The sequence below is a fragment of the Cyprinodon tularosa genome, unplaced genomic scaffold (genome assembly GCF_016077235.1).
Source record: "Cyprinodon tularosa strain WSP-4 unplaced genomic scaffold, ASM1607723v1 ctg267, whole genome shotgun sequence".
NCBI lineage: Eukaryota > Metazoa > Chordata > Actinopteri > Cyprinodontiformes > Cyprinodontidae > Cyprinodon > Cyprinodon tularosa.
In genome coordinates, this window is record NW_024038971.1 from 843128 (window position 1) to 868489 (window position 25362).

General features: G+C 38.9%; 1 protein-coding gene across 1 annotated transcript; it reads left to right on the forward strand.

Moving 5' to 3' along the window:
• Positions 1 to 13092: 13092 nt before the first annotated feature.
• Positions 13093 to 25108, forward strand: LOC119786170. The gene is made up of 7 exons (XM_038289330.1): positions 13093 to 13393; positions 16206 to 16307; positions 18241 to 18529; positions 20746 to 20851; positions 20937 to 21039; positions 21153 to 21402; positions 22764 to 25108. Exons 1-7 carry the CDS (start codon positions 13146 to 13148, stop codon positions 24069 to 24071), a joined length of 2406 nt encoding a protein of 801 aa, XP_038145258.1. The 5' UTR covers positions 13093 to 13145; the 3' UTR covers positions 24072 to 25108.
• The last annotated feature ends 254 nt before the right edge of the window (positions 25109 to 25362 follow it).

Below are 25362 nucleotides of genomic sequence, written 5' to 3' on the forward strand. Positions count from 1 at the left end.
TTAACATTTCTCTATCTGTAGAATGGGTCTGTTTTATGGGTTTTCTTCTCAGGGGGCCCCCTGCCTGTCTTTGCCTAGGGCCCCAAATTTCCTAAATCCGCCCCTGAGGGTATCAACACTGATTTGATAGAATCTGGGAGAGCGGACTATGTTCAACCATCCATTTTCTTTAACCTTATCCCTCAGTGGGATCAGGAGGTGCTGGTGCATATCTCTAGCCACGTTCTGGGTGAGAGGTGGGATCACCCTGGACAGGTCACCACTCTGTCGCAGTATGTTCAACCAGCTTAAAAGTAATCGGTAATCAGATTTATTATTTGCACTTTTACTAAGTGAACTTTCTAACTCCCTTAAATCTGAAATTCCAATGCCAAAATTGTTTAAATCTTTTATCTTTGGACCCCCTGCAGAGTGACGTCACACCTGCAAGATCCTATCCTTACCTTCCTGCTAGATTGCAAAAAGCAGCTTGCTCATGAGTTGTCAACATAACACGCTAAATCTTAAATGTACGTGTACATATAAAAGAAAAAGGGGCGCAGTGCTTGCTACTGAATGGCAACACTATCAAAGTCAGGAAAAAGTTTTAAGTGAAGCCGGGATTAAAACAGTAGCTACAAGAAGCTTCAAATAAAAGGTGTTCTTTATGTTCAACCTAAACACCAACTCCGATAGACCATCAGTAGAGCAGGTGTTTAAATTAATCAATCACTGCTGCGAAAGCTTATAGCAGTGAAAGCTAATATACCACAGCCATCACTTAATAAACGCAACATAAACAACCCTCTAAAAATGGAAAACTGTAATGGACTGAAAGTCCTGTTTTTTATGTGGGAAATTATTTGCGTGTGTTTTAGTATAATTCTGATATATTGGCGCTGTTGTCTGTTTCTATGGCAACGATACTGAATGTAGTATAGCTTAGAGACCTGCATGGGTCGAGTTTTACCAACCCGCACCCGCCCGAACCCGTTAGGATGACTACCGAACCCGACCCGTCACCCGCGGATATCTTCAATTCAAATGTTATGGGGAGAGGGCGGAGGGGGGTGATGGGGAGAAAGCGAGAGGCAACAGATTCTTTTTTCTGAGTTTTTTTTGTCGGGGTTTGTGGACGGTGAGCAGCGGGGAGAACTTTTTTTATTTTCTTTCTGAGGAGCGGCATGAATGGGGTTTTAATCAGATATACACAGCACCGAAAGCAAAATACGTGTACAAAATATTGGTGGGGACATGTCCACACCAGTCCTTAAGGAAGTTACGCCTATGATTGTTTAGATTAACTTGTCTTCTTTATGGCTTTTATTCGGTGCTTTACTGCATTTGTTTTGGGAAAATATGAGGAAATAATAAATACAGAAAAAAAATATATTTTTTTTAAAATCGCAAAATAATTATAGGGTGGCTAATGCCAAAGAAAGGGTGGCTGAAGCCACCCTTAAATAGGTCTAACGACGCTTATGATCATGGTTATTGTGACTGTGACGAATCCACATCCTCTAACTTTGCGCGCCACACACACATTCCTGTTATACTGTGTTTGTGAGGACCAATCCGCTCGCGCTGAGCCCAGTAGCTCCATTAACTTAAAACACACAAGCTGTCCTGGTTACCTGCTGGCATATTGAGGGTGCACACTTAATATTTCAGTGGGGTTAGCCGTGTGTGTGTGTGTGTGTGTGTGTGTGTGTGTGTGTGTGTGTGTGTGTGTGTGTGTGTGTGTGTGTGTGTGTGTGTGTGTGTGTGTGCTATGGGGACTTGTCATCTTCAGTCTGGCTGCGTCTTTGCTGGGTTCAAACCCAGTTTGGTGTAATTGAATAAGTCAATGAATCTGTGTAAAATAATTAAGTTGTAAAAATTATTTGTTTTTGTACATCAATTGTTTGTGGAGGTAATATATGGACAAAACTGATTTATGAGAAGAAATCAGAAATAAGAGAGCCTGAGGTGAGGGGCTTAAACTATTTAATGAGGGCTGTGGGAAGAAGAGCGGCCATTTTTGTTTTCGGTTTCTTTGTTACATTGCTGGTAACTGGAGGGAGGCTGAGGCCCAGAGTATCTTTTACATGTTTAGTTTCTTTTGCACCCTGTTTTGAGTTTTTGAGCACAATAAATCACCAACACCGGTAACCCGACTGAGCCTGGATTCTTGGAGGCCAAAGAACCCCGTCACAGTGACCCAAATCATCACTGTTACTGTTATTATATAGTAAATTAAATCATTACTGTTAAATTGTATGTATTGTCCAATTGCTTATTTGAATTCTTATTCTGGATTAGTTGGAGACATACACTAGGCTATATCAGCCCCACCAAAAATATTTTTCACCAGCCGCCACTTGGTGAGACAAAGATAAAAGTGGAAGGAAATATTCTATGTTGTACAAGTTTACCAGATGATTATTATCATAATTTGTTTAAGTAATCTGACCCACATGCAGAGAACCACTCAGAGACAGGTTTATTGAATGTTGATGAAACACAGGGAGGAAACTGCGCCCTCTAGCCAGTGCCTCCACTCCTCAAGGGCAACCTTAATGGCTATCAGCTCTCGGTCCCCAACGTCATAATTCCTCTCGGCGGGTGACAGTCTGCGGAAATAAAAGGCACATTGGTGAATCTTGTGATCTGAATCAGAAACCTGAGAGAGGACGGCTCTAACTCCAGAATCAGAGGCATCCACCTCTAGAATTACCTGTTTGGTGAGGTCAGGTTGAATGAGTACAGGAACAGGCAAAAAGGTCTTTCAGCCGGTTGAAAGCTGCATCAGCCTCAGGAGTCCAGATAAAGGGGGTCTTGATGGATGTGAGAGATGTAAGGGGTTGAGCTGTTTGGCTGTAATTACGGATGAAACAATGATAGAAATTAGCAAAAACCAGGTGCTTGTCTCCAGGTACTCAGAGATTCACCTCCATACAGAAACCTCACATTCATATCTTCAGGTAACACAGAGTACATGTCAGTCTTAATAATATTACTTTAGCGATAGCTTCAAGGTGTGTCTCGTACCATAGAGTCCTGCAACGGGTCGGGTACCCGCGGGTCCCCGACGGGTCACCTACTAAAATGCTCTTTTGCGGATGAAAAATGCATAAATAAAAATAAACGGGTTGGGCGGATATTTTTTTTGTGCGGGCCGGTAGTTGGTGAATTTTTTTTCATGCATGTGTGTTGTTATAAACATCAGAAATGTTATATTAATCAGGCACTGGGGTCACCCTTGTTGTAGCTTAAAGCCCTGCCGGCAGTGGGGGCTTCCCTCCAAAAAGGCCACAGTCAGTGCATACACGTCTGCTGCAGTGTTAATGGCGCTGTTCTGCAGCGCAGCGTACTATAGCCTATTACTTGATGTGTTAACGGGTCGGTTTGCGGGTTAAATATCAACGGGTCGGGTTCGGATTTGAATTGAAGATATCCGCGGGTGACGGGTCGGGTTCGGTAGTCATCCTAACGGGTTCAGGCGGGTGCGGGTTGGTAAAACTCGACCCGTGCAGGACTCTATCGTGCCATGTCTTTCGGTTGTGCTGTTCTTGTTTCATCTCGTTACAGGTGATGAAGCAGACTGAAAATGTTTTGCCATTATCTCCTTTCTATCTCTTCTTTCTTTTTCATTTTTCTTCTTCTGTTTTTCTGCTCTATTTACATTGCAGTGTCCATATAAACTGTAAAACTTCCTGCATAATTATAATAAAGCAATTTATTATAATCTTCTTATTGTAAATAACAATGCACATGATGTATAAAAGAATAAACCTAACAGTTTTGCTAATTTCTTTTTTTTTTTTTTAAACAGTGTCCTGCTGGCAATGTGGCAATAAGAATAATTATCTTGATGCCAAAAAGAGGCCAACCGATTTTACTTTCACATATATATACTTGTTTTATGCATATGTTAGGTTTATTCTTTTATACATCATGTGCATTGTTATTTTGTTAGTCAGATTAGACAGAGCAGAAGGCCTTCCTTCACATTGTGGATGTCATGGTGTGTACGGAGGTCATCTAATCGAGACAGCCTTCGTGTCTTTAAGAGTACACAGGATATGGGCACATCTTGGAGCCGGTCTGATAGGAGAGCTCTGTAACCCTGAAGCATAGAAGCAAGCTGCATGGAGTTCAAGACATGGATGGCGTGTCAGTTTCTTGATGCATCCACATGATGCAACACAGACTCAGAAGGTATAAGAAGCAGGAGATGACGTTGTTCGAGGCTCAAACTTTGCCGGACGCTCGCGGATGTGATTTTTGAGACCACAGCTGTGCAAGTTCTAAGTATTTTTTCTCTGTCCTGTAACGACGTGATCTGGAATAAACTCTGTCATTTTTTTACTCCTGTTTTTTATAGTCATTTTTATATTGTTTTACCCAGTTTGAGTTAAGAGTAGTAAATAACTTGCTCCCAGGAAAAGAACCGGTGAGAAGGCCCCCGGGGCGCTACAGCCTTCCTTCCAAGGGGACAAATCCTTGTCATTTTAACAAAACCCAAAAATCTCTGTAGTTGTTTCCTTGTCTCTGGAGTGGGCCAATCCAAAACTGCCTTTATTTTTTTCCTCAGTGGGTCTTACCTGTCCGCCTTCAAGGATGAAGCCCAGGAAGGAGACAGATGATTTGTGGAACTCATATTTCTCGGCCTTGACAAAAAGCTTGTTTTCCAGAAGGCGCTGAAGAACTTGGTGGACGTGGATCCTGTGCTCTGACAGGTTCTTAGAAAAAAACAGAATGTCTTCAATATAGACAAAAACGAAGACATTGAGGAAGTCTCTCAGGACATCATTCACTAGTGCCTGGAAACAAGCAGGAGCGTTAGTCAAACCAAAAGGCATCACCATATTCAAAGTGTCCAATGGGAGTCTTAAAGGCAGTCTTCCATTCATCCCCCTCCCTTATATGGAGAAGATGATAATGACTATGAGAAAGGGCAGAGAGAGCACAACGTTAGAGATTGAACTAACAGATTCTGCAGAGTGGGAGAATAGAGATGGAATGAAGCAGAATGATGAAAAAGTTGTCCCTATGTCCTCCAGAAGTCTAAGCCTATAGCACTAACTGCATAACTGTAGAGATAGCTCAGGATAACCTGAGCCACTCTATATAAGCTTTATCAAAAAAAGAACGTTTTAAGCTTACCCTTTAAAGTAGACACGGTGTCTGCCTCATGGACTAAAACTGGTATTTGATCTGCCTCCCATTCTATTTTTTAGAAGTTCTCGGAACTACTAGTAAACCTGCATTTGAGAGCGAAGTGCTCTGTTAGGAACATAAAGAAAAATTATATCTGATATACGATGGAGCTTGGCCATTTAAGGCTTTATATGTGAAGAGGAGGATTTTAAAGTCTATTCTTGAGTTAACAGGAAGCCAATGAAGAGAAGCCAGGATAGGAGGGATTTGGTCTCTCTTTTTAATTTTCATCAGAACCCTGGCTGCAGCATTTTGGATCAGCTGAAGGCTTCTAACTACAGTTTTTGGACTTCCTGATTGTAAACAATTACAATAGTCCAGCCTTGAAGTAACAAATACATGGACTAGTTTCTCAGCATCACCCCTGGACAGGATATTTCAAATTTTTGCAATATTTTGCAGATAAAAGAAGGAAATTCTAGAAACCTCTTTGATATGGGATTTAAATGACAGGTCCTGATCAAAAATAATACCAAGATTTTTTACTTTATAATCTGAAATCAGTTTAACTCCATCCAAATTAAGTGACTGACTAATCAGCTTCTTTTTCAAGAACTCTGGTCCAAAGACTATAACTTCTGATTTATCTGTATTCAGGAGCAGAAAGTTAAGAGTCATCCAGGTTTTTATGTCTTCAAGAAATGCCTGTAATCTATGTAATGGGTTAGCATCATCTGAAATTAATAGACAGATAGCTGAGCATCGTCAGCGTAACAGTGGAAATTAGTCCCATGCTGTCTAATAATTCTACCAATTGGGAGCATATATATAGTAAAGAGAATTGGTCCTAGCACTGATCCCTGTGGTATTCCACAGGTAACCCTTGAGCATGAGGAAGATTTGACAATAATGTGAACAAACTGAAATCGATCAGATGGATTAGATTTAAACCAGTCTAGTGATGTTCCTTTAATTCCTACAAAATATTCAAGTCTTTCTAAAAGAATATTATGATCAAGACAACTATCAAATGCAGCACTGAGATCTAACAGGACAAGCACAGACACAAGTCCATTATCTAAGGCTGAGAATATCATCAGCGACTTTCACCAGAGCTGTTTCAGTGCTATGAAGAGCTCTAAAGACAGACTGAAAAGTTTGTGATGGTGTAAATGGTCGCACACTTGTTTGGCAACTACTTTCTCAAGAATTTTAGATAAGAAAGGAAGATTGGATATAAGTCTATAATTGATCAAGTCATCTGGGTCAAGACACAGTTTTTTAAGCGAAGGTTTAATTACAGAAACCTTAAAAGCCTTTGGTACATATCCCTGTAACGGTGATAGACAAAATCAAATCCAAAATGGAGGAGGGAGTCAAAGGGAATACTTCTTTAAATAAGTTGGTTGGAACTGGATCTAACATACAAGCTAAAGTGCTTAGATGAAGACAATAGTTTGCCGACTATGAAAGTTCAACTGGATCAGAGCAGTCTAAACCTGGTTCAGATTCTATGGGCATCAGCTGAATGCTACAAACTGCTTTCCAGTTTTACCCCCTCATCAGCTCAAAGAGGTTTGGTCTGTGGATCAGGATGATCCCAGAGCTGGATCATTCCAGATGTTCCGAATGTATTGTCAACAGTTTTAGGGACAGTTCTACTGTAACTCCCCAGGACATACAGATCGGACACCTACAGGTATAGGGGCTATTTGCCACCTTTGAATGATTATCTTTTGACACTGAAACCCATAAAGGACCAATCCCGTCACCCTGAATAAGCCTTGTGTTGGAAACTAGGGAAAGATGTGGAAGAGATTAAAACTGAAAGAAAGGCAGAAATCCCATTTATAACTGAAAATATTTAGTCAACACCTCATGTCTATAATTTGATGCCATATCATGTTCAACACCAAAGGTTTTAAACCTTTTCTTCCCCACTGCCATCAGACTGTTGAACTGTTGGAAAACATCACACTGATAACACTAAACCAAGAATACTGCATATCTGCACCATATATATTAATACTCTAAACTACCATGTTAATGCGTTTTTTTTACCATGTTTTTTTTCTCCCACACTGTTAAAATTTGATCACTGCTGCACTGAATGCTGTACTAAAGGAAATTTTGTTTTTGATACACTGTTTGTATACAACATGACAGTAAAAGTTATCTAAGTCTAAGTTTTCAGGAATATTTCAGAGTTTCTACCCTGAAGAGTTGGGAAAAGTTTGGATTTGGCCCTCCTCATCTTCCATGTCTATGTAAAAAACAAAGTAATGCAAAAGCAAAACAGAAGAAATGTCACAATGAATTGCATTTTGTTTGTAAAATAACTCAGGATCGTTATAAAATTTTACAGAACCCTGGCGAAATTTTATGTCTCTAAAAGTTATTGTACCAAACTGAAACTTGGAAGCAGATCAAAGTTCTAAGTAATTTCTGTCATAATTTTGGTGCTGATGGCTGGCTTGATTACTCATTTCATTCACCTGTCTAGCTCTGCCCTGTTCCTCATCACTGCTCATCTGATCCACCTGCTCCTGCTTCTATGAATTCCATGGTGCAGCTGTACTTAAGTTTGGACCCTAAACCTCCAAAAACATCCAAAAACAAAGAAGGCTGATATGTTATTCATATTTACCTGCTGCTATTTTAAAGGACAATATAACTGCATTAAGCCTTAACACATGAACATTTTTTGTTAACTTTAGACAGATTTTGTCATTTTGTTTACACAAGTGTAAAACAAAAAGAAATTTCGTGTGGAAATAGCTCACTGGACAATTTAATCTTTTTAAAAGTATCTTTATAAGTATTAAATAATACAATAAAAATAGATATGTATGGCTATTTTCTTTCAATATAAGGATTTGTAAAACCAATGTTGCTGAGTATTTCTAAGAATACTTGTTCTTGACAAAATTAAAATGAGTAATACTATAGAATAATTTACAACTTTTAAAACTGATTTAATTAGCCATGTCTTAGTTTGTAACATAACATTGTAATATATTGTGTCGATAAGAACTACAAATATGCATTTGTGGTATATATTTAAATATTGTACAGCAATAGAAAAGACTTTATTAAACAAATTTTGAATGAAACAATTCTACCAAGTATAGTTCATAGTCTCCCTTTTGTGGTATTATTGAGGAACTACAGCCATTTGTTATTAGTAAGAATCAATAGTAATAATTTGTTATCATTAAAGCTACAGTGTGTAATAATTACAGGCATATAAAGTCAGAAATTTAATATATTATACATAACTATGTTATTTATCATCACCTATGAGCTCAGCCTTTTAACCATAATATTTGCGCTGCCTTAGAATTCGTTATTTATAATTACATAGGAGCGGGTCTCGCAGCCATGGAGGCTGACATCTTTGCGCTACGGCAAGCGCAGAGGCAACAAACTAGCGATTGCGAGATCTCCCATGACGCTCGAAAATAACTACGGCAAGTTGAGAGAGATGAACTGAGACGGTACTGAACAGTAGATGGCAGTATTATGCCTGAGAAGCGTTTAGTCTGCCTGAAACCAAAGAAGAAGAAGAAGCAGGTATACTGCGCATCAGTAACAAGAAAGGTGAACAAAGGCGGCAGGCGTGAGTGACTTTGCAAACTGTTTGGCACTGTGTGGCCAAACATCAGACGAATGGAGGATCATGCCTACTCTGTATCACAACGAAAAGCGGCGGACACCGAACCCCCGTCATCTAAGAAGCGGAAACACGACGAGAATAAACGCAAGCGTGACAAGAAACGACAAAAAACACGGATCAACATTGGCACGGCATTTACACGATGGAAGTCACTGATGGAGGAAAAAGGTTTTCAAAGTGACGCTCAAGTTGCCAGTTTTCTCTTGGACAGGTAATTAATCCTACACACACAATTGTCTAATATCACTGCAGTTTTTGGAGTACAGGATGCTCAGACCTGTCTAAAACAATAACATGCTGCGGCGTGATGATGCTGTTCCTCTCCAGTATACTTATTCAGCAACGTCCCTGACGTTTCATAGGTAATGATTCAGTAATTTTCTGTAAAATAATTTTCTGGATATATACCTCGGTTACTTCTCTCCGGCTCCTTTGGAGATCTTCAAGCGTTTCCTCCTCTGCTCTCACCCCGCTGGCACCCCTCTCTCGCCTGGCCCTAGCTGCACGGCCTCCCTGCCTTCGCCCTCGTCCTCTCCCTCTTCCTCGCGTTGTAACCCCCGTGCCACCAAAATGACTTGGACTCTGTAAACGGGGAATATATATTCTTCCAGCGAACACAATCTCGCTGTTAAACTAATGACTACAATTAGTAGTCTGTTTATATCACCATGCAAAGCAGCTCACCAAAACGTCACAACGATGTAGAAAAAATAACGGGTATATTTATTATCTTAAGTCTACATGAAATCTATACCCTACTCAGACTAATGAAATACTATCTGTAAAATTATCTATGTAAACAAACCTCATCACTTGAGAGGGTAGGTGATGCGGACGTCGTGGAAGAAATTTTGTCCCGTAACGCTCGCCGTACTGTTGGGGGGGAGAAGCGGTGGGGGGGAGATGTTCATGTTGCTGCGGTCTGCAGTCTGACCGCTAGATGTCGCTGAAAATTACACACTGTAGCTTTAAACCAAAAATCTAATGTAAGTCTAACATATCTAAAGAATTTGTTTCCTAAATATTGCTTTAGCAAATATATCTTTATTAAATATAGTAAATACATCTAGTATACATTTTGAATAATATAGTTAATAGAGATCTATGGCTATTTTCTTTCATTATAAGCACCAACATAACTGAGGATATCTAAGACAGAATACTTGTACTTGAAAAAAGTAAAATGCAACTCCTGTTTTTGACGACTAAAGAGTAATACTATAAAAAAAAATTCAAATTTTGAAAAGGGATTTAATTAGCCCCATTTTAGTTTGTAAATCAGAACAAGTATATTTTCAACTCCAATCATATGAATAACATAACATACAAGAAAAATAATTGCACATAGCAAACCAATTACAATAGAAGTAATCAATTGTAGTGCACAGATTTTAAGAAAACTGAAAAAAATCAAAATAACAGTAAAAGCTGCAGAAAAGTACCTTGAAGTGAGAGATCTAAACTGGGAAAGGTTTGAAAGTGTGATGGGAAAACAAGTAGGACCATTAGAACCTGGCAGAGTGATATAAGTAAAATATAGACAAGTATAAATATATACAAGTTAGAAAACATGAGGACGAATTTGATTATGTATTTCATTGTGTTGGGTTAAAATATACAGTTCGGAAAACTATTTTTTTTTTCTTTTTCATTATTATTCTTTTGTTCTGGATGAGTCTTCTCCTCCTTATCAGTTGGTGGCGGTAAAGCGCTTTATCTAGTTTGCCAACCGCCATAAAAGTTCACAAGAAGAAGAAGAAGAAAGGCATATTTTTTTTTTTTACTTTTAAAGCTAGAGTGTGTAATAATTACAGGGATATACAGTCAGAAATGTAATATATTATACATAACTATGTTATTTATCATCATCTACGAGCTCAGCCTCTTAACCTTAATATTTGCGTTGCCTTAGAATTCGTTATTTATAATTACATAGGAGAGGGTCTCGCAGCCATGGAGGCAGACATCTTTGCGCTACGGCAGCGCAGAGCCAACAAACTAGCGATTGCGAGATCGCCCATTACGCTCGAAAGTAACTACGGCAAGTTGAGAGAGATGGACTGAGACGGTACTGAACAATAGATGGCAGTATTATGCATGAGAAGCGTTTAGTCTGCTTGAAACCGAAGAAGAAGAAGCAGGTATACGGTGCATCAGTAACCAGACTGGTGAACAAGGCGGCGTGAGTGACTTTTCAAACTGTTTGGCCAAACATCAGACGAATGGAGGATCATGCCTACTCTGTATCACAACGAAAAGCGGCGGACACCGAACCCCCGTCATCTAAGAAGCGGAAACACGACGAGAATAAACGCAAGCGTGACAAGAAACGGCAAAAAACACGGATCAACATTGGCACGGCATTTACACGCTGGAAGTCACTGATGGAGGAAAAAGGTTTTCAAAGTGACGCTCAAGTTGCCAGTTTTCTGTTGGAGAGGTAATTAATCCTACACACACAATTGTCTTTTTATACACGTAATACCCCACCCCCACATCCCGTTTCAACCAAACTGTTGTCAAGATGTCTGGTAGCATTACCTAGATAAGGCCACAGCTTTATAAAATTACCACAGCTGATAGTGGTGTGAGTGTGAGAGAGACAGATATATGAAGCTGCATATTATAGCGAGCTACGTGCCAGGCAGCAGGCTTATCACTGGATTTATCTAACACTTGTATTTGATGGCTGGTTTATCACGTATGTAAACGGGGAATCATCCTGTTAAATGAAAAAAATAAAAAAAATAAAAACAAAATCAGGAAAATCAAACAACTCTTACAGTTATTTGGTCAACATTCCTAACCATTTGCTGGACAGAAGATAGTACTATAAAATATCTTGAATTATCTCAAATAAACTTCAGTAAAACAGTTTTTAGATCATTGCCTCATCCATCTCTTTTACCTGCTATTGACATGGATTTAAATTTGCTGTTTTAAAAGAAAAATAAGGAGGATATTTCAGGTTCAAGTATGGTTCAACAATATATAGATAATGTTTTGGATCATATTGGCCTTACTCTTAGCTTTTGTGGCGGGTGTTTCTTCTTTTTGTTGTTTTATGGAGGTTGGCAAACAACAATTACACCACCAACTGAAAAATCCTGTTTATCAAATTATTCTTTTTAATATATATAATAAAGAATAACCCTCTTATTTAGAGTCCATCTGTAAAAGGTCTTCTTAATAATAATTGTTAAATTTCACATCAGGTCTGCTGTGTGAATAATTGTGTTTAAATTAATATAACGCTGATCTAGAATCAGAGCAAACTATACTTCTTAATGGAACGATATCTTCAATCCATTGTAAGGCCAATATGATCCAAAACATTTCTCCTTTGTAGGCTGAATTCCATCACTGATTCTTTTGCCCAATTTAAAAATAAATTCTGGAACTAAAACAAAACACCATTCCCAATATTGGAATATTTTGAAGCATCCATAAAAAAATTAACATATACATAATATTTTTTATCTATATATTGTTGAATCATACTTGAACCTGAAATATTCTCCTTATTTTTCTTTTAAAACAGCAAATTTAAATCCATGTCAATAGCAGGTAAAAGAGATGGATGAGGCAATGATCTAATAACTGTTTTACTGAAGTTTATTTGAGATAATTCAAGATATTTTATAGTACTATCTTCTGTCCATCAAATGGTTAGGAGTGTTGACCAAATAACTTTTTTCATTTAACAGGATGTAGTATTTGGAACGAATGCTTACGTATTGATGAAATGTAAAACATATGAACCTAAAAGGGAGAAATTGAGAAGAGTAGTTGAAAGGACAGGCCAAGAATGGAGTCTTAAAGGATTATTGGGAAATATAAAGGATATTTATAGATTAAGGAAAGCATTATTTAGTTATCTTCAGAATACAAAATTAAAAAATAGAATTTAATAGATGTAAAACAATGTTGCTACACACTCATGAACAGTAGGTGGCGGTATACACCTTAAAGTTGCTTGCGATCCGCCATGATGGAAAATAAGATGAAGAAGAAGAAGGAACGAATGCTTTCATTGGATGAAAAGAAGCTGAGCGTGATTGGCTGATGGTATGGTTCATTTACGTGCATTGCTGAAGTTGCGAGAGCAGAGAGTCGAGCGAGCGGAGAAACAGCCGAACGCACAGCTGGTGTTGAGCGCGGAGAGAGCAGGTCGAGCGCGAGCAGAGATGAAACTGAGCGCGAGAACAGTGTGTTGAGAGGGTTTTTCAGAGTTGAGCGCGCGCGTGTTGTCTCACTGCGCGCTCGGATTGGTTCCTGCAAACCGATGGCACAAATATCTCTCCATAAACCTGCCGCTTCCGCAGTCAGGAGGACGCGCGTAGAAGTCATGGCGGAGCGACAGCCACCAGCGAAAGACAAACTGCCCTTACTGCCCCTGCGGACAACTGCTTACACGGCAAAGACTTCAAAAAAGAAGATGTCAATGGAAGAGAAAAATTCAAGAAAGAAAGAACTCGACCGAGCCCGAGATAAGACGAGGGTAAATATGGGGTCAGCCTTTCAGAGGTGGAGAGAGCTTCGTGACCTGAAGGGATTTAAAACCGATTTTGAATTGGGCACGTTTCTGCTTGACAGGTAATTATAATTACAAACATGCGCATGCGGTAGCTGCGAAGATGCTGTGAGAGAGGTGGAGAATGGAGGTGGGGCATGAGTGAAGCAGAGAGGGTGGGGGAGAGTGGCGTGAAACCTGTTTTTCTTCAAATTTTCAGTCGAAGTCTGCTCTCTTCTCAATGTAACAGACTGCAGCTCTTTAGGGTACTATCAGAACCATTTCTGAATGGGCGATATGTAGCTAACAAACATGTGCTGACCTTACCTACCTCTACTTTTTCTAATCTTTGGGTAAAAAAAAAAAAACATTTGTCAAGCAAAAATTTTAGAAATATGTCTGAAGAGATCAAAAACAGAAAGAATGAAGGGGATTGCAGTAGAGCGGAGGTCTTCAACAGGGGGTGCGCGATCCCCAGGGAGTCCACAGAGGTACTGCATTGGGGTCACAAAAGTTTTGGTTGATACACTTTTTTTTTTTTTATACCCCCCACCCCCTGCAAATTTTTCCACTTATTGAAATGTCTTTAAATCAATATTAACATGAATTCAGCACACTGTAGAATGTAGACAGAAGATGTCTTTCAATCATCAATGCACAATTTAAGCGTCACACAGAAGCTCTTTCAAGCTGGCAGGTTTTTGTAGAATTTCAATGAAAAAATTTAATGAAAAATCTGCATGAGAAAGATACACTAAAAGTAAAAAAAAAAAAATAATAATAATCTATAGTAATCACTAAAAAGAGAAGATGGGTACATGCAAGATCATTCAAACACTGCAGATTACCTTGAGGCATACAAAAAATTAGTCTTCCTTGCTTTTATATTTGCTGAGCCTTCCAATGGACCAAAGTCGGTGTTCACTTTAGTCTTTATATTGAAATGTATTGGGTTTTGTATAGGTTAATTACATTTATGTATATAGAATTTTTATAACAACATCAAGATATTTAAAATGTCGAATGAGACTTGAAGTCTTTCTTACTACAAGTAAATAGGTCCTCATAATTGTAGCTTATTTTTAAATGCCACAATAAAGCTGAACTAAGTGTTATATAAAAGGCTCTATATATGTCAATAAAAAAAATGAAAGTTATTTTCAGTGTAAGGCAGTGGTTCTCAAACTTTTTCTGTCATTCCCCACTTTGGACAAGGGGGAATTTTCAAGCCCCGCCTGTCCCCATCGCCCCAACACAATGCTAATGAAATATGCAACAATCTTAAAATGTTCCAATTTTATTGAAGTAACAAGTAGTATCTAAATACAAACTATCTACATCAAATAACAGCAAGCTCAAAAATAAAGAAAATAAAAATGCAGCTGTGTCAAAATTTGTATCAAGCTCAAAGATAGAAAAAATTAAAGTGCCACTCTGCAATCTGTTAATAAAAGAAAAGAAGTGAAATCCATCTGGCAATACAGGTCTATTTATCCCTGCATTAGTGGCTGCAATGAGCCTGTTTTGCATTGCACAGTTTCTCAAAACGGGGTTGCAGGCTTGATACTGCCACTCTCAAGTCATGCTCAATGTTCAGCTGAGATCTGTATTTTGTTTTCAGTGAAGCAACAGTTGAAAAGCCCATCTCACAGAGATATGATGTGGCAAAGGGAAGAAGAATGCACACAGCTCTCTGCCCGATGAGTGGATACTCCCTCTCCACTCCAAACCAGAATTTACTATGAGTCTGAGCAATAAACCTGAGCCTCAGGGTGGAGTCAGACGTCATTTCAATAAACTGGTCCTATTTATTTAAGATAAAATATTTCAAATTCAGTTAATTATGATCAACCTGCGCCGCCAATCCCGGCGCATGTGCGCTTTATTTGCAGTCTGGACGCTGAGGGTAAACATGCTGTGTCTCTGCAGCGCTGAGAGGGACTCCTGCGATAGCGGGGGAGAACGGGGTTGGGATGGGGGAGGCGCCCCACGGCAGCACCTGCCGCTGGAGGACAAGAAAAGGAACGATACGTGCTTTCACGTAAGAGTCTCCAAAAGTCGCTAATTTGTCGCTAGTCGCTTTTTTGATAAAGAGTCGCTGGAGGGGTCTGAATATAGCGACAAAGTCGCTGAGTTGGCAACACTGGGGCGCGAAAGTTTATTCCGTTACAAATAATATGCCGACGTCACGTCAATCATTATTTTGGCACTTCAGTTCCAGGTGAAATTTTTCTCATATCTAATGTTCTTTTAATTAGACTGCATGTAGGCTAGTAATGATTACTTTGTGGGTTTGATTGGTCTAAAAAGCGGCAACATACAGCTATAAGGACAGTTTGCTCTCACACGTTCTACATTTATAGTCACACACACACACACACACCGGAACTTGGCGCGCCCCACCTGTCACGTCTCAATTCCCCACCAGTGGGTCGCGCCACACACTTTGAGAACCGCGGGTGTAAGGAAAGTGAGTCCCTATAATCAGTCAAGTCCCCAATAGACCTTATATTGTTATTTATTTGCATTTCTTGCATCAAGCCTGATCATGGAAATATTTTTTGGCATCCAAGCATGACTAAAATCTTTCTGCAAAATTCTGACATACTATTTTGGCGTGGATGTTAATCAGAGTAATTCGCCTCATATTTTCAAATGAATGGATTCTTGTCTGATTTTAGAATCAATGTAGATTGGCCCTGACACAAGAATAAATAGATGTGGCCCTGACACATTTTTCCACGTGTGCCTGTGTTGTTGTTTAATTGATTCTAAACAGGGATTAAAAATTCTAAGAGATGTTGCATTATCTGGCATTCAGTGCAAGATTTTGTCTGTGCATTAAACCCATAGATCTAGGCTAATGAATTTCATTTTGTCCCCTTTTTTTTGCAGCTATGAATGTAGAAGTAAAAAAGATCCTGCAGGACATAAAGGCACATCTGAACCTCTGACACCCCAGGTGCCTAATGTCAAGGAGTCTCCTGATCATTACAGGTTAGTGATGTAAATAATTTATTTACAGATGTTAGAATCTAGCCGCGGTCATCTTTATTACCTGATCTGGCCCCCCGGACATTAAAGATGCCATCCGGATTTTGTGTCGCTGGGTATAACAATAAAAAAGGTGACCGAAATATCTTTTTTATTTTTAGAGAATGAACGTGGTTGGTGAAGGCTGTCAGCGATCAGAATGTCTGTCTAGACCCCCACTGCAAGTAGCTATCTGCAGTGTTTCCACCAATTTTTCATTTGTACAAGTCCCTGGAGTTTACTGAGGACCACTGTGAGCATCATCAGATCTGCACGGTGCAGCCACAAGACTGGATATAAACCCGTGATCATAGCAAATTGTACGGCTTGTTAAAGTCGTAGGGAAGCGGCTGTTCCAACGGTTGCAGTTCTGAATTCTCCCAAGTGGTGCCCGATTTTACACAAGTGAATAAAGTGAATGTGATTGGTTGATTATCGAGGGGGCCGGATTGTTGTGGTGGAAGGTTAGCAAGCAAGTTTGGTTGTGGCCGTTGTCTCGGAAGCACATTTCTAACCAGTTAGCTACTTAGTGCTAGTAGGTTCCCAATGGGAAATTACATTAGGACCAAGTAGCACTGACAAGGAACGCTATGGACAGCGGAAACATGCAAGAGGAGGAGAGTTTTGTGTCAGAGGTCTGTTACAAACTGAGTTGTATTGTTCTCGAAGCCTAGAATAGTAAATAATCTGGGCTGCCACATATTTTTCCTAATTTTCTTTCCAGAAAATTAACTGATTAGAGTTAAAGTGTGTCTACGATTGTCTTTTATACAGATGAGTAGAGGGATCCCTGAATATTTAACAGGCCTGTAAGTGCTGTTATTGTCATTCTTTGGTAGGTGATCAAATGCTTATGCTAGACAATAAAATACAAATGCAGACCCCATCCATACGGAGATAAACGGTGGCCTAAACATAAAAGCACTTCCCACAAAGCCAGCTTATTGGGGATCTGTAAATGTACATTTCTGAAACTGGTTCTGTAGCAGGCTCCCATGTTATTTTGTGCTACCTTTCCTCACTTTGTGCCATTTGGTGGTTATTAGGGGCAAAGCTAATTATTAAAGCTTTAAGATTCCGGCTCAATTAATTGTGCTCAGCAAATACAGCTGACCGCCATTTACCATACTACTGAGAAGACCAAATGAAAGGTACATTAAAATATTAGAAACTGGGTAGATTGAAGGAAAGGTAATATAAGACTCCAGGAGAGTATTTAGCCCATTGTGGATGACAGCTCACGATTTTTGTCTCTTTTTAATTTGTATGTACTTTATTTATTGATATCAAGATTATTTGTACCTTTTATTTGTGTTTCTTTGTGGCCAGTTCTCACTGGTTGTGAAGAACAAGGTTAAACCCGGTCTTTCTCTAAACCTCGTGCTGTGGTATTCCTTGAGGGTGCTAGGCAACCAATTTCCATGGCGACTTTCAGCAACTTTCCCTGAGACGCTAAGATACTCCGAAAATTACGATAACAATGGTGCCATATAGTACTGCACATGCCCAATTCCCTTCCAAATATTTTTCTATCGTCGTATCACTGACCGATCTGGCAGAATTTCACTGCATTTTCAGGCATTTCGAATGTATTCATATGGAGGTACACATTTACTGAGCTGGATTTGTGCTTCCAAAAATGTTTCTGAAATTATGATGTTTTATTTCTTTGTGTGGATGCAGCCTAACTACTAAAAAAAATATTCAATGTAATTTTCTCAATTTTTGTTTTAGATTAAAACACAGTTGAATCGTTTGTATGATATAAAATGTAAGGCTTCTATTTGCTTTCTAAGAAGACCTACTAAAATGGCAGTGTACCACTGACTTTTTCTTCCCGCTTCATTTAAAAATGGTCCATGTTAATTTATCACTCACAATTTCTTTCTCTCTTCAGCCCTTTTAGAGAAGAGGCGGATGATGCTTTTAAATCCAGGATGTGCTCCGTCGTCAGATGTGATTCATGGCGTCGTGGAGTGCAGTGCTTCAGTCTACCAGCAGACTCAGATAAGAGACTGGAATGGGTCCAGTTTCTTTTTCTAGTCAATGGTCAGAGAATTAAAGAATCCTCATGGGTTGACATCAGGGTTTGTGCTGAACACTTCACACCTAGCTGTTTTCTCCAAGTGAATCCAGCTACCAGCATTGCCCTGCTGAATACAGACGCTGTGCCATCAGTGTATAAGGTGAGATTCCATTAAGTCTTCTAGAAAAGTTTGATCTGTATATGCTGTTTTCCAGCCCATTTTGATCGCAATGTCTCAACCACTGATTTTTGTGTTAAATCAGAATGGTAAAGTGTAAAATTAAACTCTGCAACATTCATAACTTATTCACAGATAAAAGTAGATATTTATTTTATTGTACAGAGGTTGAGTCAGCTCTTCCTCTAACATTGTATCAGACTCGCCTTTAGATATTTAAGGCCAGTCAGGGTCTTTTCCATTTTGAAGACCCATCTATTTCCAACCTTTAACTTGCTGGCTAAAAAGTTAAAAGTTGGACATAGAACAGCAGAACTGTTGCAGTGAGAGAGAGCTCTGCTGTCCCAGCACCAGCCCCTCCCCTGATCGGTGAAAACAAGTGATTAAAGAATATCTACGTAAAAAGGCTCAGAGTTGAGAGGCAGTGAATCTTTTAGCATCCAATCTGCTTAGGGCAGCAACTTTTTGGTTGTAAGTGGTCTCAGACTTTTTATCAGCCTTCAGAGGTTGTGTGATACAGCAACCTTGTGAAATGGGCAGCACCAAGGTACCGGTAGCTTCACTATAAAGGCAAGAGTTTTTTTGGGGTTGGGGGGGGGGGGGGGAAATTTCTTGACAAATGTACACCCTTCTAGTTTTAAAGCAGAGGTCCCAGATTAGTGAACCACGGTCCAGTCCCAGACCCACCTGCTGGCTAATCCTGACCCAACCTGATTTAAAACATTTATAAATTACTGCATGTTGTCCGATGGCAGTGTCTACTTTCACTTGCGCCGCTTCTCCTGTTTGTACTGTAAAGCCCTCCAGAGCACCTGGAACCAGGCTGCACTTGATACAAATTAGCCAATAAGCTGTGTCAATCAGGGCTGCTCCTGCTAGATACCTTTTGACACAGCAGGCAAACCTGTGGCCAGTTCAGGCTTGTACCACCCTAGCAGATCTGGTACCTACACTGGGCAATGGAAAAGAAGGAGTAGAAGATGACATAAAGTGAAAGAAAGTGTGGCCTGCTGGAAGAACAGGGGTGAACTGGTGACAGAAAAGTGAAATCGTGTGCTTAAAGATGAACCTGCACATTTTGAGTATGTTTGGTCAACCTGCTGCTGTGAAGCAGTATTTTCCATCATGGCCATAATCAAAAATAAATATCAATCCAGGCTCACGGATGAGCACCTTGATATGTGCTTGAGAATGGCTTTGTTGCTTATCAAACCACATTTTTAAAATCAGGGCAGCCTAAATCCCACAACTCGAATTAAGCCATAAAAAAGAAAAGGGGGGGAAAAAATAATGGTCAGTTTAGGTGTTTTATGAAATATGTGAATCAGGAAATTTGTCTATATATTAGGGATGCACGATATTTTGATTTTGGCCGATATCCGATATGCCGATATTTTAAAACTCATGTAGCCGATAACCGATATCGATACTGATGTTAAAGCTGGACAAAAATAAGTAGTCATTGAAAATAGCAGTTTTGTTATCCATTTCTGACACTTTGAAAAATAATGTACTCAAATATATTTTCATAAGCTGATATCAAATTGATTTTTAAAAACGCGGTATTGATCTATTTTACTTTCAAAATCTCGTGAAATTTCATTGTTCTATTACAAACTCTATATTTTGCAAATTCTTGTGAGATTTTGTTAGTAAAATAGATCGATACCGCGTCAATATATTTAACATATAAAAATATGGCAAAATTTCATGAATTTTCGGGGGATTTCGTAGCATAACGATGACATATAGCAATATTTGTCATCATCATTAAAATATCACAATATCTTCATATGCTGATATATTGTTGCTGCAAAAATTTTCATGACCTGAGTTGTTAATTTTTTTATTTGTGTCCATTTCAAAAACTTTACCCAAAGCATGTGACTTTGCAACTGTATTGCAGTAATTGAAGGGACCATTTATTTTTGGTTCTATTTGAAGTTGGGTGAAGGAAGGCAGTAATATTTAAAGATGGATAAACCTCTGAAAGCTTATTGAAGGTTCAGCTGTCAAGGACTACAAGAAAGACTATTTTTGAGAGCCAAATCAAATTTCCAACTACCCATTTATTAAGCCATTTCTTTATCATCAAGGTTGTTTGAGAATTTGTAGAGATACTTTTGTTGCTTTAAGGGGTTTTATTTTATTCTGTATAGTTGTGTTGCTACAAACTTTACTGCTTTTGTTTGTTTTAGGAAACTGAGCCAATAGATCCTGCTTTTAAACCTGACCAGATAAAAACAAGTGTCGGTCCAACCCCAGGATCTTCAGCGTTGGACAAAGAAGAGATATCAGCTTTAAGTGAGCCAACTTTAAGCATGAGGAGGAAAAACAGATTGCTTCTTTGCCTTGATTTAAAAAAAATAAAAAAATAAATATTTTGCAGGTGCCCCTGGAAGCCCAGCATTAAGCACGGTTTCTGAATCTTCAGAGTCCAGTTATTGTAGAATGCTGCAAAAAATCGAAAACCTTGACATTATCCGGGAAAAGTGGGTATTACTCCAACTATTCTCTGTCATTATTTTGACCATTATGTTTTTTGCACAAGTTTAAAGTTTCAAAATCTGTATCTCTAAAACTTGGGTGTTAATGTCTTTTTCAGAATCAATCTACTTCAGAGGATGAAAATGTATGTTGTGAATGAAAAGCAGCTCCTCCAGCTGTTCAGTGCCAAGTGCCCTTTGTGTCAATCCAAAGTAAAGATGGAGAAGTCGTTCCATGGAGTTCTGCTAGTCCTGAACCAGCAGTGCCTGCAGTGTAGCTACAGTAGGCAATGGAAAAATCTGAGCGAAAAAAGCATTTCTGCCCTTCTAGATGATCACCAGGCAGAATGCTTGGAAATATCTGTAGAGGTAGGTACCATATAACATGTTTTTGTCTTTATGGTAAGGTTCTTCTATTTATTTTTGAGTGCTATTAAAAATTTCAGGTGTCATTTTCTTGTATAAGAATAAAAAAAGCATCAGACATAAAATCATTCTCCAAGGATGACTGAAACAAAACTAGACTTTAAAACTAGTCTCCATAAGGCAGAGAAAGGGTTTTGGAAATCATTGGGCCCTTGATTTTATGTTATTTCATCATGTTCTACTCACCCATTTTAATTTTGTGTCATTTGGAGCCGTTCTGAAAATATTTGGTTAGGTTATATCGAAGTAACGTCTTCCTATGGGCAACGAGTTGAAGTCACAGACTAATCTGTTCATAATTTATTATTTATGGTACGCCAGCATTCATTACATGAAGGTGAATCACTGTCCCCCAGACATCCGCGGTTATATTTTATATATTTTTAAAAAAACAAATCGCAGTGTGTATGACATCATCCGCATGCGCCTGCTACCATTCATTCATCCTGTCTGCTGAACTGCAGCTAGTTTAACTCACATGCCTGGAAGATGTCTAGTGCTACAACCACAGATGTTCTCGCTCTCGAAATGGAATTGAACGATTCAGATTAGCTAGCTGAGCCAATATAAAGGGTAGAGCGTAGCCGCCTGTGGCCCGGCTGCCTGTCACAACTCCAGTCCGGCACGCGGATGACGTCAACATAACTGTGTCACTGTTCTGCATGCTTAGCGTCTTATAACAGCTGATTGTTGCTGCTGACCCACTGTCAAAGTGTGTTGGCCGGTCAACACACTCACATTGCATAAGCAATGTGATTTAGACGCTTTCATGTCTGTTCAGCCTTGTGGTCCTTAAAACCAAATGTTTTTAGGGTTTTATGGTTATAATGTATCGCCAGTATATTCAATGTATCCAATTCCTAGAGTTAGTGTTAATTAACCCTGTGACATCACCGTTTGAGGTACTGCTATATAGTTATTGATAATAGTATGACACAGTCTTGTGGATGAAGTTAGTTTGTTTGACCGTTTCATTTCCTCTTTAAAACAAATGTATTCAAATAAGGCCAGTCTGAACACCATAATACTATAAGCCATATTTATCCGTTCACAAACATCCTTATTTAAAGAGGCAACTTAAATATCAGTGACTTTTGGGCATTTGTTGAATGTATTAATTGACTGGATTGAGTAATTGGTAAACATGTGCTCTGGCACATTCATCTCCAGCATTGTCTACCTCCTATAAGTGAACTTTAATCAAATTGCTTGAGCAATAGAGTTGAAATGTAACTTTATTCGGATTCTATATAATTTTAGACTCGAAACTAAGACCCTCTTTTGTTCTGTTTTGTGCTTTACAGATATCTGCAGATGAGATGTCATCAGAGAAAGACCAAATTGCTGATGAAGAGGGTGATCACAGGGAGGAACGGGATGAACCCAGCAAGACGGATAAGGTTGAGAATTCAGATGACAACTGGGAACCAGAGCACGAGTCTTTGATTTTGGATTCTGATGAGGATGAGGATGAGGATGAGGATTATAACCCTTCTGATGAAGACACTGAGGAATCTGCTCCCAAACAGAGGGAGCTCTGCACAGAATGTGGAAAGTTATTTAAAACCAGAAGGCCTCACATTTGTGAGTATAAAATTAAGCCCTTCTCTTGTAACATCTGTGGGAAGAGGTGTGTCAGTGAGCAGTCTTTAGCAATCCACAGCAAAATACACAATACAAACCATCAGTTCCTATGCAAATTCTGCCTTGCTGGGTTCAAGACTAAAACTGACAAGAACAATCATGAGCAGATCCACCCTGGTGAAGAAAGACCTTATAAATGTCCCCACTGTTCTGAGATGTTCGACACGTTCAAGAACCGCCAAGTCCATATGAAAGATCACCCAAAACAAGGTCTGCTAAAATGTCACATTTGTGGGATGGAATTTTTGTATTTTAAAGTTTTCCAGAGACACCTGCTGGTGCATACGGGAGAAAAACCATTCAAGTGTTCAGTGTGTGAGCGAGGCTTTAACCAGTCTGGCCATCTGAAGTCCCACATGCGTATGCACACAGGGGAGAGGCCTTACAAGTGTCAGCACTGCAACAGAGGCTTCAATCACAACGTGAGCTTGAAGAGTCACCTCAAGCGTTTCCACACAGAGTCTGAGAATCAGAAGAAGACTGCAAACCTGGAGGGATCCGTTGGAGGTGACCCTGAGGGTGAAAGAGGCACAGACTCATTGAATGATATTGTAGAGGAGGATCACGCTGTGAAAGACGTGTGGACTGGTGGAGGAGGGTTTAAAAAAAGGAGAACCACAGGCAGACCCATCGGGAGACCAAAGAAGAAGATCAAAGACACAACAGTTGAAGAGGAAAAACGGCAAAGACAAGATAAAAACACTAATACTGCTAAAGATAGAAACCGGAAGCCAAGAAAGAGGAGACAGTCCAGTAGTGAAGATGATGAAGAGGAGCTGTGTGAAAGTGATGAATCCTTGGACCTAACGGAGGACGAGGAGAAGAACAATGAAAAAGTGACATCAAGGCAGAAAGAAAATGAGGACTTAGACTTTGACCCCACTGAAATTAAGAACAGGGAAAGAAAAAAAGTCTGTAAGACCCCAAAAAGGCCCAGAGGAAGACCAAGAAAGAAAGCTGTTTGTTGAGGAAACTTAACCTATGACTAAAAAATTTAGAAAAAAATAATTTTGCGGGGCATAGCAGATTTTTTGTTTTTTCTTAATCAGATTAAATAAAACAAATGGATTTCAAATTGATATCTCTTTAACATCTTTGTCTTCTTGCTGAGTTGCTTCCTGTACAATTGTTTATGTAGCAAAAACAAACTTCAGAAGACAGTTATATGGTTGGTGGTTATTTCCTACTCTAGCTGTACTTTGTGTTGTGCTATTTTACAAGAAGATTATGAATATATTAGATAACTAGAACTGGGAGTTTTAGTTATCGAGTAGGACATTAAAATCAAGGGTAGAACCAGTTGTTTATTAAATGATTATAACTGGTATCTGCTTATTCACCAAGGTTATTTAGTCTTACTCAAGGTTGGACTCCTGGACTGGCTGTTGAAATGCAGTTGTCTTTCACCAATTTAATAATTTGGGGTTTGTGGAGATTTATTAATCAGTAACCCAAGAAATTGTCTCAGTTTCCTCGAATGTTAAACAAAGGACATGATTTTGGCTCTAAATTATAAAATGTTTTTATGCAGTAAATGTAAAACTTTCACTGCATAGATATCCATATAGGGTTAAAAACATTGATACCTTTATTAGCTAAAAATTCCTATCACAGTATTTTTGTATGTAATCACAAACACTAAACACAAATGAAAATAAGCACGAGTAACTGAAAAGCTAATAAAAGGGGGGTTTAAGACTCTGTTCAAAGTGTCTCTGAGGACTGTTCAAGTTTTAAGACTTTAAATTGTCCCTTAAAATAGCAGCATATAAATGTGAATGACAATGATGCAGAGATCTTAAATGTAATCAAAGCAGTAAACCTCCATTCAGTTCTACTGTGAAAAATTAATGAATCAGAAATGCATAACATTTATTAGCAATGGGCAAAAGAGGAAGTCTTAAATGTTGAAGGCAGTTGGTTGCACTCAGAGAAAATTGGGCTAATTACTTCTGCAAAACACACTTGTAAAACATGTATTTACTATAAATTTATTTTTAATTCACAATTGTATTTCATTTTGTGTTGATCTTTTACATAAGATTTTAATGAAATAGTTGTAATGTAACAAAATGTGGAAAAGTTCAAGGGGAATGAATTCTTTTGCAAGCCATTTTATTTATAAGGGAGAATGTGTGTTTCTGCCCTTCATTTACTTTAAGAAGCCAAATTGGGGTTATTATTTGACCATAAATGGAAATTTAGGTATGTTGTTTGTAACAACAGTTATAACGGTCAATAGCGTAGACCATCAGGGAC